The sequence below is a fragment of the Carassius gibelio genome, chromosome A21, assembly GCF_023724105.1.
Source record: "Carassius gibelio isolate Cgi1373 ecotype wild population from Czech Republic chromosome A21, carGib1.2-hapl.c, whole genome shotgun sequence".
Lineage (NCBI taxonomy): Eukaryota > Metazoa > Chordata > Actinopteri > Cypriniformes > Cyprinidae > Carassius > Carassius gibelio.
Window position 1 is genome coordinate 9,535,130 of NC_068391.1, and position 15,861 is coordinate 9,550,990.

The window sequence follows — 15,861 nt, forward strand, 5'->3', positions numbered from 1 at the left end:
GATACCAAACAGACAACTTTGCAGTCAGCTGGAAATGAACATCTCTGCCAGTTTTGTAATTCAGAAAGAGTGTGTGGTTGACATTTACACGTTCAGTCTGGGCTGTCTTGAAATTCATAAAGCAGTAAAGCAGATGCTCCAGGAGACCCGGGAAGCGGTTTGACTTTCACGAGCTGTAAACATCCCAGAATAAGCAATCGGGACATTTGTTTTGATCTGTTTAATTAGTCCAAACTAATCTTTATTTGGGCAGAGGACCTTGAGGCTTTATGTTCGTTTTATCCTCCTAGATCTTGCTCGCATATCTAACAGAGCTTTTTGATGAAAATACGCTGTAAAATCAAACATTCCCCGGCAGCCGTAGAATTTCAGCAACAGTTCAGATTAGGTAACAAGGTCCTCAGCCTTTCTCATTCATATTTATTTTCCATCAAAAACTGCTCAGCTCCTCCGAATGATAGATAAATGATCTTAGGAGAGATCTTACTTTGCAATTTTATGAAGAACCTTTCTGTGCATCTCATATTTGATGTGCAAGTAGGCTTCTGAAGGGAAACATTCACATGGTTACATATTAAGATAACGGTTCACTTCATTACATTTCATAACTAGTTGAACAGAAACATCTACCTGATTTATTCAACTGGACAAGTTCAGTGTGTGAATAAAATGTTAACTGAACAGGAATATGGTCTAATTTCTATATTTTATGTATATTCCATATTAAAAATATATTATTACAAATGTTAAATTATTTAAACTGCTAGTAATAGTCTTCGACAACAGTGATATAATGCAAAATAAGCATCGTAACTGATGTTTTTCTTTCTGCAGATTTTGATAATTGGTTAAAACTTTCATGCAACATTAGGACGGCTGTCTTGTGGCATTTACACTTAGGTGTGTTGGTGTGCGCTGTCCTATATTAAGACAGGACAGTAATTGGATGGTCTTAATTTGAGATGAACCTGCCTGTGATTACATTCTCTCCAGGATCAAAAGGAGTTCAACATCATTACCATTCTCTCTTCTTCAAAATCTTTCATCAGTCATGCATGACTGAATTATGAATATGTAGAACAATTGCGTGCACTATGTTAACTAAGAGTGAGAATTTCTTATGCAGAGTATGTTTGAACATATGAATTAATAAATCTCCTTTGGTGTGAACAGAGCTTCTGACATACAGTATCTGAGCAGTGTATATTAAAGGTAAATGTTTAAATTAGTTTAATATTTGTGATTCCTCATGCTGTCCACTGTTCGGTGTCCACTGTTTCTTTACGAGTGAGTCGGTTGAATGAAAGATTAAATTATTCGCTCATAAAGACAGCAATAACTTTTTGTTGTTGAGGAATGAAGCAGCATTTATTCCAATGATTTGTTCAAAAATTCTGATTTATTTAGGAAAAAAAACTAATTAAATCATTGTATCATTCATTCTATTGATTCATTAAAAAATTAAGGGACAAAACAAGTAATAAATTGGCATCATAGAATGAAACATTGAATTATTAAAGGGTTACTCCACCCAAAAATAACATATATCGCTGTTATTAATTATTTGTGGACTGGATTGTGAACTTTGGAATCAGTTATTAGTAAGAATGAAGTAGCTTTTTTTAACCACTGAGCTGAATTAAAGGGATACTCCACCCTAAAATTTAAATTGTCGTTCCAAACCCATAAAAGCTCTGTTCATCTTCGGACCACAATATAAGATATTTTGGATGAAAACCCAGAGGCTTGAGACTGTCCCATTGATTGCCAAGTAAATAACAGTGTCAAGGTCCATAAAAGGTCGGAATTCTCCATCTGCCATCACACGTGCTTAACACTGCTGGCTCATGGTTATGTGTGTCTTGGCTTCCATGCCGACTGACTGAAAAGGTAACCCAGATATTTTCTTGTAATTAAAATGTAATTAGATAGTAGTTATTTGAAAAAGTAATCTAATTACTTAACTCGTGTTACTTGTAATATGTCACCCCCAACACTTATTATATCATGTAGGCAGTTTACTATATTTTGGAAAGGAAAACATTTCTCATTGGAACAAGCATTGTGCTACTACTGGCAAAGAAATGCTTTTTTGTACAGAATTTACTGTATTTAATTTGAAGGTGAAAATTGAGACAGTATGATTTCCGATGTATAATTTCATTTTGAAAAGAACGAGAATCTTGTGAAGCAATTCATTCTATCCACAAAACACCAGGGATGTCAAACTTAAATAGATACTTTTGTGCTGAGTTGAAGCCATTGAATTTACCAACTCAAATAAGACTTACATTAGTTAAATGACTGCTGGAATCTTTTCTCTCTTCAAAGAGAGGGCGCTTCTTTCTTTCATCAGTTCATTAGGCAGTGTCAAGTCATGTCAGCTCCTTTCATCTGAAGCGCAATAACATTTTATTTCATGAACCAACAAGAAATTATAAGCAAAACTAGGTCTTCTCAGTGAGAATAAGGTTGCAAAATTTTAATTGCCTTGACGCTGCTGGAAGTCTGACAATGAATTCAAAATGACTCTGTAAATTTAGTGTCATGTTGTTTTGGATGTGTTTATTTGAAACTTTATACCTGTATACATATGTTAATTGTGACAACACTGTCTGAATCATTTTGATATAATTAAAATACAGAAACACTTTAGACAGAAAATGGTGATTTGGATAACAACTTGAATTTATGTATGTTTTTCTGTAGAACAATAAATGCTATAAATGAATGTGTCATGTTTGTGGGTTTGATATGGAGCTATGGGGCTTTCAAAGGATTACTACACCTTAATGTACATTTTACTCACCCCCAGGACATCCAGGAGTTTATATTTATAGTTTATATTTTCATCTGAACAGATTTTGAGAAATTTCATCATGACGATAATCCACAAATGCTAAGAAACTGCTCACAGATACTAAGAAAATCCAAATGTTTTCTAATTAGTCTCATGGTGTGGCCTGAACAGCACATTTTATATTGTATAAAGTTGCGGTTCTGCGAGGTCCCAGTATTCACTGCAGCATGAAAAAATAATATCGGTAGTGACATAAGCTTATTGTTTAGCAATAAAGAAGTTAAAAAGTAGAAGTCAACAAAACTTCAAATCCCAAAGGTGTGGCTGTTTTCAGAAGACTGTGTGTCCAGTCAGATGTGCTTCTGGAGCCCTATCGTAAAGGTCAGTGTCTTAATTAAAAGAAGGAAACATGACTCCACATTCACATGGTTAATTCTCATAATGTTCTACATACGCCGACACAGCATCTTCCAGTTAATCAATTTCTAGCAAGTTAGCTATGGGTGTATTTTATTACTGTAATGTAGTATCTTCCTGACACAATAATAGGAGTTTTTAATAACTTTTTCGTGATTCATTTACCTTTATATATATATTTACATCACCTTGGAATATATATGTGTATATATATATATATATATATATATATATATATACACATATATATTCCAAGGTGATGTAAATAAATGTTAAAAGCTGAAAGTGTCCCGAACACAAATTGTCAATATCATACATGTCTTAATTTTGCGACTCTTGATGCCCATGATAGCCAATGAGATTGAGCGTAAATAACTGTGGTCAAGAGAGCTTCCAGTCTGAAATGCACGGTCAATCTAGCCTCCACTCTATTTTGCTGTATGACAATATACTGTGCATTATTATGGTAAGCTTAAAAGTTCAGAATTATGCGATTAATCTATAGCGTAATTCTGACTCTTTTTCATGCCATAAGTCAGATGTAACTCAGACACTTTTCTAACTGGCATGCATCTTGCAGTGTTCACCGGTGATCAGTTCCGCACAGATTCTGCTCATCTCAAGCAAGCCTTTTTTTTTGTCACTATGAATTTGTTCCTACAGTCAACAAGTGTGTGGTCTCACGGTTTGGTCGAATCATCATCATAGGAGCGTTCTGTTCACTGCGTTTTGTGGACTGCGAAGTGGACTTTACATGGTATTAGGCCATCTTAAGTGAGATTCCAATTCCCAAGGGAGTGGACATGTTTAGTTTGAAGGGCACTGCGAACGGCATAGGCAATAAGGGAACATCAATACATCAATTCACAGGAAGTGGAGAGGGAAAATCACCTAACTGTCATTGCATACTGTGTCCCCAATCAGAACTAATGATAAAGCAGAGTCAATTTAAAGAATGGAGGGGTTGCAATAAAAGTTGTTATTATTATTCAAATTACAATATTTATGAATGGTTATGGCAGAATGTTAGGTTTGCATATTGTATAAAGAGGTGAAACTAAGTAAAACCGGCAAGAAACAGCTTAGGCTCTGCTATTTTTTATTTTTATATTTAGGCCTACCTCAGGAGAGTTACAATGAGGCTGCACATAGGAAAGAAAGCGCATGAGATGAAACCACTACATTCCCTAAACATCAATTTCAACTATTTTTCTTAGATACATAATTGTGTATTTATTTAATTTTGAAAGTTATAATTGTGTGACCCCATCCTTGCCTTTTTCTGATGACATTGCAGAGTTTTCCTAATAAGTGATTATTGTCAGCGAAGCCCATTTTAACGAATTTCCTATACTTAGGCGGTGAACACTGCATAGGGACCCTGTCAATAGGAACTCACCTCTAGTGTGTGCCTTCAGAGGATTGTAAAGCTGCCTTCATGCCATGACAAAACAGACCTGAGCTATGTGTTTCTATGGCAACGCTATCAGTGCCAAAGCCTTCGCATGCTCCAACTTGTAAGCTCTGAATTTTCCTGAGAGTTATGACTTGGACCATGTTACAGTTGTACCGCCTGAACTTAAGCCACGCTGTAGCTGTAGCTGTAGCTGTACTTAAAGGGTTATTTCACCCAAAAATGAAAATTATGTCATTAATGACTCGCCCTCATGTCGTTCCAAACCCGTAAGACCTCCGTTCATCTTCAGGACACAGTTTAAGATATTTTAGATTTAGTCTGAGAGCTCTCAGTCCCTCCACTGAAACTGTGTGTACGGTATACTGTCCATGTCCAGAAAGGTAAGAAAAACATCATCAAAGTAGTCCATGTGACATCAGAGGGTCAGTTAGACTTTTATGAAGCATCGAAAATACATTTTGGTCCAAAAATAGCAAAAACTACGCCTTTATTCAGCATTGTCTTCTCATCCGGGAATGTGTTGAGATTTCAAAACACTGCAGTTTAGTGATATCCAGTTTGTGAACGAATCACTCGATGTAACCAGATCTTTTTGAACCAGTTCACCAAATCGAACTGAATCGTTCTAAATGGTTCGCGTCTCCAATAACAAATAATCCACAAATGACTTAAGCTGCTAACTTTTTTAATGTGGCTGACACTCCCTTTGAGTTAAAACAAACCAATATCCCGGAGTAATTCATTTACTCAAACAGTACACTGACTGAACTGATGTGAAGAGAGAACTGAAGATGAACACCGAGCCGAGCCAGATAACGAACGAAAGATTGACTTGAAATTCGTCTGTGTCCCAGGCCTAAATTATTCAAAACATCTTTAGAAATGTACTTCCTGAAACACCCATTGTATTTTCAATATCATGTCCTGTATATCTTCTCCCTCCACTACTTGAACTGATTAAATGAACTGATATGTTGATCAAAACTGCTATTGTGTGAAAGGCCATGAAATCAGCTCATAAATAAACTCATGCATGGATGTAGAGCAGTGTTGGAAAATTAATTTATGCTACAGCAAATCTCCAAACATTTTTCTGGCAGTATCATTTATTTATGGAATACTGAGTGTGGCTGTTTTCAAGCAATGTTTTAAATCTGATCCCGTTTGTCACTTATTTAGCACATTTTCAATGATTCATTCCTGACTGCAATATTTGCAAACTCTGTAAAGGCATGACATATTTTGAGGGAACAATCTGTTATTTTCGTAGCCGAAAATGAAATACAAAGTGATTTAGAAAGATTCAATAAAATAGAAATTATTGAATACAAAGGCATATCATCCATTTCACATGTCATGTGCATACTGATTTGGTTTGAAATGGAGTGTTCATAAATCATTATCATCTACAAAAATGTTAAATTTATACTTCAGCAGACCGCCAGACGGCAAAAACAGTCCAAAATTGGTCTCTTTTTCTCTTGTCTTTTGTTTTTCTAAACAAATTAAAATTTTTTAAAGTTTAGTTTTATTTATAGTTATAAATCCTGAACCAATCAAATAAAAATGGATGAAAGTTGAAAAGCCTAACCCAATCACTCAATGGAAAGGTCACAAAAAAGTTACATTATCTTAATTTTATTATTTTATCAGTAACTTTGTCAGTTACACGATTTATATTATTGAAATGTATACGTCTTTAAAAGAGATCATTAAAACTACAACAACCACAATCCTGTACATAGACGTCATAAACGCGCGCCGCTCCGTTAGTTTCGAAGTTCAACATTTAAAAGGTATGTAGTGTTTACTTTGTATCAAAGTCGTGTCTCGTAGTGTTTTATCTTGTGTTGTTTGCTCAGAGGTGTTTTGGACAGAAAACATAGATAAATAACTGTTGTTATATAGTGCTATATTAGTTTTATAATACGTTTGAAATTGACAGCTGGAGTGAACTGTGACCCAAATAACAATATCATTTGTTTGTGGTGCTTTATTAATATCTTTTTTTTTCTTCTCCGAGGATCGCATATTGTGTAATTATATTGTAGATAGGCCTACATGTTTCAGTGTGTTTCCTCCACTCCTACTGTACACTGTATAATATTTTTAAAGTATTTATTTCACGTGTTTATTTATGAACAGAATACATGATGGCTCTGGCAGGAGTGCGTGTAATAGAGCTCGCAGGACTGGCCCCTGCACCCTTCTGCGGGATGATCCTGGCGGACTTCGGTGCAAGAGTGATCCGGGTAGATCGGACGAAGGGTTCTATGAATGTAGATACTCAGGCAAGAGGCAAACGATCAGTGGCCTTGAATCTGAAGGATCCCAAAGGTGTGGCTGTTTTCAGAAGACTGTGTGTCCAGTCAGATGTGCTTCTGGAGCCCTATCGTAAAGGTCAGTGTCTTAATTAAAGGAAGGAAACATGACTCCACATTCACATGATTAATTCTCATAATGTTCTACATACACTGACACAGCATCTTCCAGTTAATCAATTTAGCTAGGGTGTATTTTGTTGCTATAATGTAGTATCTTCCTGACACAATAATAGGAGTTTTTAAGAACAGCGCCTGTGATTCATTTATCTTTTAATATTTTTATATTTTTTAATATAAATAAAATGTTAAAAAAATACATATTTGTTTTTATTTTGTGTTTTGTCTCCTTCTGATTAAAAATGAATAATGTTGCCTCTGCTAATCTTAATTATTACAGCAGTTCTGATAAACAGTAATTACAAAATGAACCAACGTTCTTCCATTTTAATGCAAGATTGTACAGCATGTTGTAGCACAATTAGTTCTTTTTGTTTCCGAATTAATTACTCTTTGTTTTTTAAACTATTAACCTTCTGGCCATATTGTTTATTTCACCTAAATACATTCACTTGCTTTAATGAAAGCATTGTTGATTAACGTGAATAAATAAATAAATAAAAATGTCCCTGACTTAAATTGACGATTGTGATTTCTTTCCTGATTTTACATCCAAGCACGAATAATTAGCTACCTTTTAACCTCTGGTCTTCTAAATTCAAATTTATTTACCTTCAAGGCTTTTTTGTTTTCATGCTTCGATGTTATATCTCTCTCCGGTATAATTAAGGTGTTATGGAGAAGATGGGATTAGGTCCTGCAGATTTACTAAAAGAGAACCCGCGCCTGATCTATGCACGACTCACCGGCTACGGTCAGAGCGGATCCTATGCCAAGGCTGCCGGCCATGATATCAACTACCTGGCCATGTCAGGTAAACACCAGTGTTAAACCGCTACAGAGGAGCCTGGCTAGTAAGCTTTCCCAGACTGCCTTTAGGCGTAGTGGTTGTAAAGCAGAGAAGATTTGAGTCATGTGAAGTTCAAAATATCTTTGGTGGAAATCTTTTCTTGCACTTTTTATACAAAAAAAGTCAGTGTGTCCTCCACACTAAGACATGACTGTGAACCAGCCCTTTTCAGATTGCATGCAGACTGAAGCCATGTGGACCAGTGTGGGTCTGTGGTGTTAATAATTAAAATAATTTCAATGCAAATTAAGCTGTGTTGATCTTTGATCATGAGAGGTTTTTTTAAATATTTTTCTTTTTGAATATTTTATGATTTACATATAGCTCCAGAGGCGCCAAGTCCATTCAAATGTGCCCTCTCAGATTTGTGAGCCAAATAGATTTTGAATGCAGCTTCCTAAAGACTTCCAAAAAATTACATTTGATATAATAACGTTCTACAGTTTGTAGGTACAACATTAACAGTGCCCAAAACTGTCGTCTTTTAGGGAATTTCTGAGGGGTTTTTTTGCTGAAAAAGATCAGTTGGCCTAGTTGGAGTTTTTGTATATGCATGCATGATTGGTACTCAGTCCAAACTTTTACTGAATATCTATTTTTAGCATATTGTGAAACTGACTGCTGCTGATCAACCAAAAAGATAAGGAAGGTGCAGTTTTAGCCTAGAGGTGTCCAGTGCTAATATTTTAAATTAATTTGTTTCTGTTAGCTGCAGAATATGTGGAAGCCTGAATAGATGCAGGACTTACAGGCCTAATGCGTATACTATATATTCAGGCATTGCGAGAGAAAATGCATTAATAATGTATGTTTCCACATTGAAATCATAATTTGAATCTGAATAAAATGCAGTCATTATTACAATAAAAGCTTTATAAATAATAATAGTTAGTGTTTACTTAAAATTCATTTTAAGCTGCTTTAGATACAAAATTTCCATAAAATAAAGCCATATGTGCATTAATCCGATGATCGCATGTGATGCAGTTGGCATAATTGGTGATATTTTTAGCTGACCTTTAACTGTAATTGAAAAATAACTGTTACAGTAATTATTCAGCTATTCTTCATTATACAGTTCTCAACATGTCTATGTCTTTCTCTGTCTGTAATAGGGTTACTGTCCATGCTGGGCCGCAGCTCAGAGAAACCCTACGCTCCACTGAATTTGGTGGCAGACTTTGCTGGAGGAGGTCTCACGTGTGCTTTTGGGATTGTGTTGGCTCTCCTGGAAAGGAGCCGGTCAGGACAAGGCCAGATCATTGATGCCAGCATGGTAAGATACAGCACTTCGTCTTAAAATGGGTTTCTGCTAACAAATTTTTATTAACTTTTCTTTGAAATACCAATAGAACAACATCCTGTTTCCTACAGACTCTTTTGGGCTGGTTAAGGTAAAGTTAAAGAGTTACAGGAAAAAAGAGGAATTGTGCTGACTTGCTTTCATTCCATACATTCAAAGTTTTATCCTACTGAGGGTGTTGTGAAATTGTTTTCTCCTTTTTGAGCAAGCACTGCATTCAATGAGGGAATTATAAGCCTTGTTTATCTCAATAAGATCACCCCATGTTCTGACCAGCCTGTCAATAATTTTTATGACCCAGTAAGTAAGGAAAAGCTAATATCATAGTCTTGCCTGTCCATTGGGTCCTTGAGAAACTAAACGTTCCTCCAAATCAGTGTACTGTAATTCATTTTGAAAAAAATCAAGAAACTAAATTGTTTAGCTAGGTATTCACTGATAATATGCGTTTGAATTTGGACTTGAAATATTCGGCTGCAAAGCTCATCATTAATGCTCGCAAACCAATAAAGTATAATAACTAAGGAGTAGGTCGCTCAACCATGAGAAATTACCATCTTGATGTTATTTTACAGCTCACTGTGATTCTCATACTTCATTCCCTATATTTGTAATAATTTGTAATATGTATATATATATATATATATATATATATATATATATATATATATATATATATATATATATATATATACACACACACATGCATACTTATGTTATGACTTGAAAATGAGCAAAAAATTTAATGCAAGGTTATTCATATAGCACTTTTTACAATATTGATATAAAGCAGCAAATCACAGAAAATGCTTGTTTCAGTGTTAAGTTTAGGAAGTATTCTGTATTAGAAAATATCAAAGCAATATTCATACGGCAGTAATATACAGTATAAGACATTTTATGTGGTTAAAAAGTCATTTATTCAGTTAAGCAGATGCAACATGTTTGGCAGCAATTACAACCATAGCTTGCATCAATCTGAAGTCTTTGCAGGGTGATTTAACATTTAATTTGTATTTGATTATAATTAATTAAGTGAGTAATTTATTTAGGTTTTTCTGGTGAATCATCTGGCACACATAAAGGCTTGTTCAAACCGCTAGGGTCTAGTTCACACTTGTGGCATTAAATCTCTGTGCTAACCCTGTTGGTGTTTGTTGAAGCAGTTGGGGAAAAAAGCAGTTTAATGTTTGTTGGCACATTGTTCACACCACACTATGTTTTCTCTGCTGAAAAATAATGACGTTTAGCAATTGCTATTCTGCTTCTGTTAATTAAACATGACATTATGACATTATATGTGCATTTTTATGCGTTAGAAAACCTCAACCAGACAGTGGAGCTCTAATTCAACTGAGGTTATGTTATTTGTTCTAACACAGTCTGATCTCTGCCACTTTAAACCCTTAAGGAAATAAGCTGTGGTAAACATAAAACTTAATATGTGACCATTCAATATTTAAGCTCCTCTCACATCAGCAATTCAGACCTGGAGCTGAGCTGCGGTGCTAGTGGAGAGTTTCTCCTGATAGCCGCCTGTGCGCCAAGCTAATCTTAGTGATTGTAATGATGATTGTAGTGCAGATGAACTCTGCAATTATTCACAGTGGTGTATTCAAAAGCTGCTGCAACTGTGATGGATATGCAACTATTGCTGCTTAAAGTATATACTGTATATATATTATTATTTTTAAATGCATGTGCATGTGTGTTTATGGATGGTTGTATGTATTATAAACATATTGTTCTTTTATTTATTTAGTTCAGTGTATGTTGAAATAGGATGTATAATGGCAATAAAGATTCTAATGTCAGTGTGGGCAGGAGCTGTGAAAATGATGATTAGATGTTTGTCTGTTGGGCAGTAAAGATATCTGAAGCACGTGCCTGTGAGAGTCACCTTGCCACTCTTTGATAACCTGTGGTTTGATACTGACAGCCGCTTTTAGCAATGCCAGTGTTATTAACCCGCAAGGCGGCACATTGCTTTTCCCTTGCATGGGATTTTGGATGTATAACCTGATTATAACCTGCAAACGTTATGCTTTATGCAAAGTTTTTCATTTAAATGCTTATTTGAAATTTAAAAGGCGGCCTGGGTGTTTCATTAGCTATTCATTTGTTTTGGGGCTATAGTACTATGTTTCAGTTTATATCCAATTTTTTGGACCACTGTTTTGACCACTGTCATCTTCACATTGACATCCAAATAAGTCATAGGCAACAAGTGAGTTAACACACTTTACATTAACTTTGCTCTTTGCTCCACATGGGAAGTTGTGGCCTAATGGTTAGAGAGTCGGACTCACAACTGAAAGGTTGTGAGTTCGAGTCCCGGGCTGGCAGGAATTGTAGGTGGGGGGAGTGCATGTACAGTTCTCTCTCCACCTTCAATACCACAACTTAGGTGCCCTTGAGCAAGGCACTGAACCGCAGCATAAATGGCTGCCCACTGCTCCGGGTGTGTGTTCACAGTGTGTGTGTGTGTGTGTGTTTACTGCTCTGTGTGTGCACATTTGACGTGTATGTCACGTCACTTTTTCCACTTTCAACATGTCTTTCTCTGACCTATATGAAAGGTGGAAGTGTGAGAAAAAAGAAAAAAAAAAAGAAAACGACAAAAATGTGAAAACGCATTCAGTATTAGGCCAAGCGACTAGCGGGAGAGTGACTTCTTGGTGGTCAGGCCAATCATGGGCTCAAATAGAAGCCCAGATTGTCAAAGTCTCTTTGAAGGCTGGGTTCACTGGGGATTATATGAAGTATATCCACATTAAAGTTAATTTGGCAAGGTCACAGTCTTTGAAATGCATATATATTTATTTTTATGCAGGAGTCTGGAGGATTTGACCTACAAACATTTCTTTTCATGTGTGAAAATGTTTCTGGAACACTTGCTACAAACCCTTTAACCTCAGGCTCGATGCCAAATTTATAATTCAGAAAAGATTCAGGTCAAGATCTAAGTGCTATTATTCTTTAAAGGGGTCATATCATACATATTTGACATAAGTCTACTCGTGCTAGTGAGTTTATTTGTGTTAGACAGTTATATTCTAGATTTCATTGCCAGTTTCACCCTTTCTCTGAAATAAACAGCCTGTTTTTTATTGAATTCTTTATTGCTTTCTGAAATGTCCCCTAACCCTAACCCTAACCCTGAAATGTAAGTTTTTACCTTACCCTTCTTTTAATACCAGCCTTTTGTGAAGACTACAGTATTAATATGCCACACAAACTCTTTAAATCACACTAAAAAGATCAGGGACCTTGTTAAAAATAAATGCTATCAATTTTTTATGAGCAAGGATGGTCATGTATTTAATAAATTCTGTATATCGCTGCAAAAGTAACTAAATTTTTGATTTTTATTATCAATTAATGCTTTTTGTGGACTGAGGATGAAATATGTGAAGGTTACATTATGTTTTCATAGGACATCAAGCTTTATTATGTATAAAAGATAAAAGACATTTTGATTACTAATGATATGGTTGCTTTCTAGTCCTGCTGTGCCCTGGATGTAGAAATTCAACTACTGACAAAACTGACAAACAGAAATGAAGATTGTGTTTTACTGTGGTGTTCTTAAATCACAAAGATGCTTAAATCTTCCCCTGTCGTACCACATTTCTATCTTGTTCATTGCATTCATGTATGTAAGTTAACTATATGTGATTATCTGCATCATGTGCTTCATATGAAGTTATTGTAAACTGAATCTGATGAACATGTATAACAACTACAGTTTTAATGAGGGTTTAGTCCTTCATAATGTTTCCTTTGTGACAAGGACCTTGTTGCTTTCTATTGAAAGCTCAGCAGGACAGAATAATGGCAAATAATGGTTTACAATTTTACAATTTTAAATGGATTAAATGTTTTTTTTTTTTTTTTTTTTTTTTTAACACATCTGTTTTATGTGCAGGTGGAAGGGGCAGCATATGTGGGCTCCTTCATGTGGAAGTCCCGTAGCCTCGGCCTGTGGAATCGTCCTCGTGGGGAAAACATGCTGGATAGTGGCGCTCCATTCTATGATACGTACCGTACGTCTGATGGAAAGTATATGGCAGTGGGAGCGATTGAGCCTCAGTTCTATCAACAGCTTATTAAAGGTCTGTGCATTATATTTCTTCTTAATATATTCCTGTACATCTTCTGAATACGGTGGATGTCCTCATGGTGTGAACGGTGATATGAATGCTTGCGGTCTTCTTCAGGATAGTTTTCAGATGTCATTTTTTTTGCAAGATGCATCAAGGGTGAAAACTTTTGAACACGATGAAGATTGCAAAATCTGTCTTATTTTGTTGAAATATATATTTTTTTCCATTTAGTTCTGCCCTTCGTGTGTGTGTGTGTGTGTGTATATATATATATATATATATATATATATATATATATATATATATATATATATAATATTATTATTATTATTATTATATATATATATATATATATATTTTTTTTTTAATATAATATATTAAAATATATACAATAAAATATCTTATTTTTATAGATTTTTTTTTCTTTTATAATTTTTGGTATTATTTTCTTGATCTTTTAAAATATTTATTCTATTATTTTGGAATTATATGGTGTTATTTTTTCTTATCTCTTAGCTCTGTGTGTTACTTTCTGCTTTTCATTCATCTGAAATAAAACTATAACCCCAGTGACATCTCAGTACAATTAACCACAAGATTCTCATGGTCGCATTTGTCTGACTACATGGCTGTCGATTTTGCATAGGCATGTAGACATTAGGGAAAAGCCACAGGCTGCTTCATTAGTATGTGCATAGGTGTTCCCCCTATGACCCCATGACCCAAGTACTAATGCCGCGTACTTAATCTTGCTTTGAAACCATAATGACTCTATTGCTATTCATGTTTGGCCCTCAAAAGAAGAAAGTCTCCTAATAAGTCACCTACTGTGGCCAGTGCAATGTACTAATGGCTTCTGTATTCAAAGTCTTTCATGATCTCTTTGATCTTTGTCCTCTAAACTCCTTTATTGATTTCCTCGCCTTTTTTATCTTCATCATCTAATTCACCACAGGTCTGGGCTTGGCTGATGCTGACCTGCCCGCACAAATGAGTGTATCTGATTGGCCGCAGCTCAGGCAGACATTCACCCGGGTGTTTGCCACCAAGACAAAAGCAGAGTGGAGTCAGATTTTCGATGGGACAGATGCCTGTGTCACCCCTGTGCTGTCACTGGATGAGGTACTCTCTCACCCCCACAACCAGACACGGGGGTCGTTCTTTAAGGACTCTCAGGGGGAAATTAGCCCCCGACCTGCACCCGTTCTGTCCCGCTCCCCTGCAGAGCCCTGCCACTCCCGGGACCCCTTCATCGGAGAGCACACTCGCTCTGTGCTGAAGGAGTATGGGTTCGAGCAAGCGCAAATAGAACAGCTCTTGTCTGCTGGTATCATAGAGTGTAACGAAGTTAAAGCGCGGCTATAAATCAAAGACTGACTGGAGAATCATTACACTTTGCGGCCAGCGATGCAGAGAAGGAATCTGAGCACTTGAACTTCTCTGTCTCGTTGAGTGAGTGTGAAGGGGCATTTGAGAACAAAATTACTCTCCCTTGTGAATAAGTGGGTGCTGCTGTCGAAGTGGTCTGAATGAGTCTGGGCTTTTAAGTTAAAATGTCCGAATATTTCAACTCTCATTTGTAATTGCTGTAGAGAGAATCAAGTGGGATTTAATTAAAGCCTATTGGAAATATTCTGTGTTAATTTTAACATCCCTATTTTTTGTCAGCAACCTCATTCTACAAAGATATTTAATATTGACTCATTTTTTTAAGACTGTTCTGAATTAATAATAGGATTGTGAGAGCATTTTTTTTTTTGTAGTGGATAAAAGTGTACCACTTTTGGTTCTGAATTGAAATCCTTGACTAATAAGTGCCTGTAGCAAGAGTAGCTGAGTGTGAGTCATAGACTAATTCATATTTGCCTTTACCTATTTGCTAGGCAGCGTTGATGAGCCAAGATAATAGTATTAGGATAAAACCAATTAGTGATTAAGCTTAAGATAAAGTAATCTGTTGTCATAATATCGCATTCGCTACTTGTATAAAATGTGACACTTGCTGAACATAGTAGTGTCCTTTGAATGATACAGATATCTGTTTTATGGCCTGTATTTAATCAGTGAGTTTTGTTTTTGTCACCTAAGGCCAATTCTCACTGTACTGACAAAGACAACAGACAAGTTTTTTTGGGGGTTTTTGTTGTATCAGTGTTTTAGCCCATCCATGTCTGTTGCATTTGGTCAGCTCTTATTTTTGCCTATTGAATTAGTGTTTTTGGGTGTTCAAATGTCTATGAAATTATGTACTGTAATCTGGGGACCATTGTATTGGTCTGCATATGTTGGTGCAGTATAAATGATCCCTTATGCTTACCAGGGCTACTTTTTAAAAACAGTAATATTTAAATGAACTATAATCAGTTTTAATTATCCCTGTGATGGAAGTTTGATTATCTTCAGCCATCACTTCAGTCTTCAATGTCACATGATCCTTCAGAAATAATTATTATATGCTTATTTGGTGTTCAATAAACATTTATTATTTTTATCAATGTTTCAAATCATTGTGCTGCTTGATATTTTT

General features: G+C 35.7%; 1 protein-coding gene across 3 annotated transcripts; it reads left to right on the plus strand.

Annotated features, from left to right (window-relative positions):
• The first annotated feature begins 6,380 nt into the window (after positions 1-6,380).
• LOC127942128 (alpha-methylacyl-CoA racemase-like) lies at positions 6,381-15,825 on the plus strand. 3 transcript variants are annotated; one of them, XM_052537719.1, is made up of 6 exons: positions 6,381-6,430; positions 6,780-7,034; positions 7,746-7,889; positions 9,041-9,201; positions 13,157-13,343; positions 14,290-15,825. In XM_052537719.1, exons 2-6 carry the CDS (start codon positions 6,785-6,787, stop codon positions 14,697-14,699), a joined length of 1,152 nt encoding a protein of 383 aa, XP_052393679.1. In that variant the 5' UTR covers positions 6,381-6,430; positions 6,780-6,784; the 3' UTR covers positions 14,700-15,825. The 3 variants fall into 3 exon arrangements, with proteins under 3 accessions (XP_052393679.1, XP_052393678.1, XP_052393680.1); XM_052537718.1 differs by lacking the exon at positions 6,381-6,430 and adding an exon at positions 6,446-6,670; XM_052537720.1 differs by lacking the exons at positions 6,381-6,430; positions 7,746-7,889 and adding an exon at positions 6,446-6,670.
• The last annotated feature ends 36 nt before the right edge of the window (positions 15,826-15,861 follow it).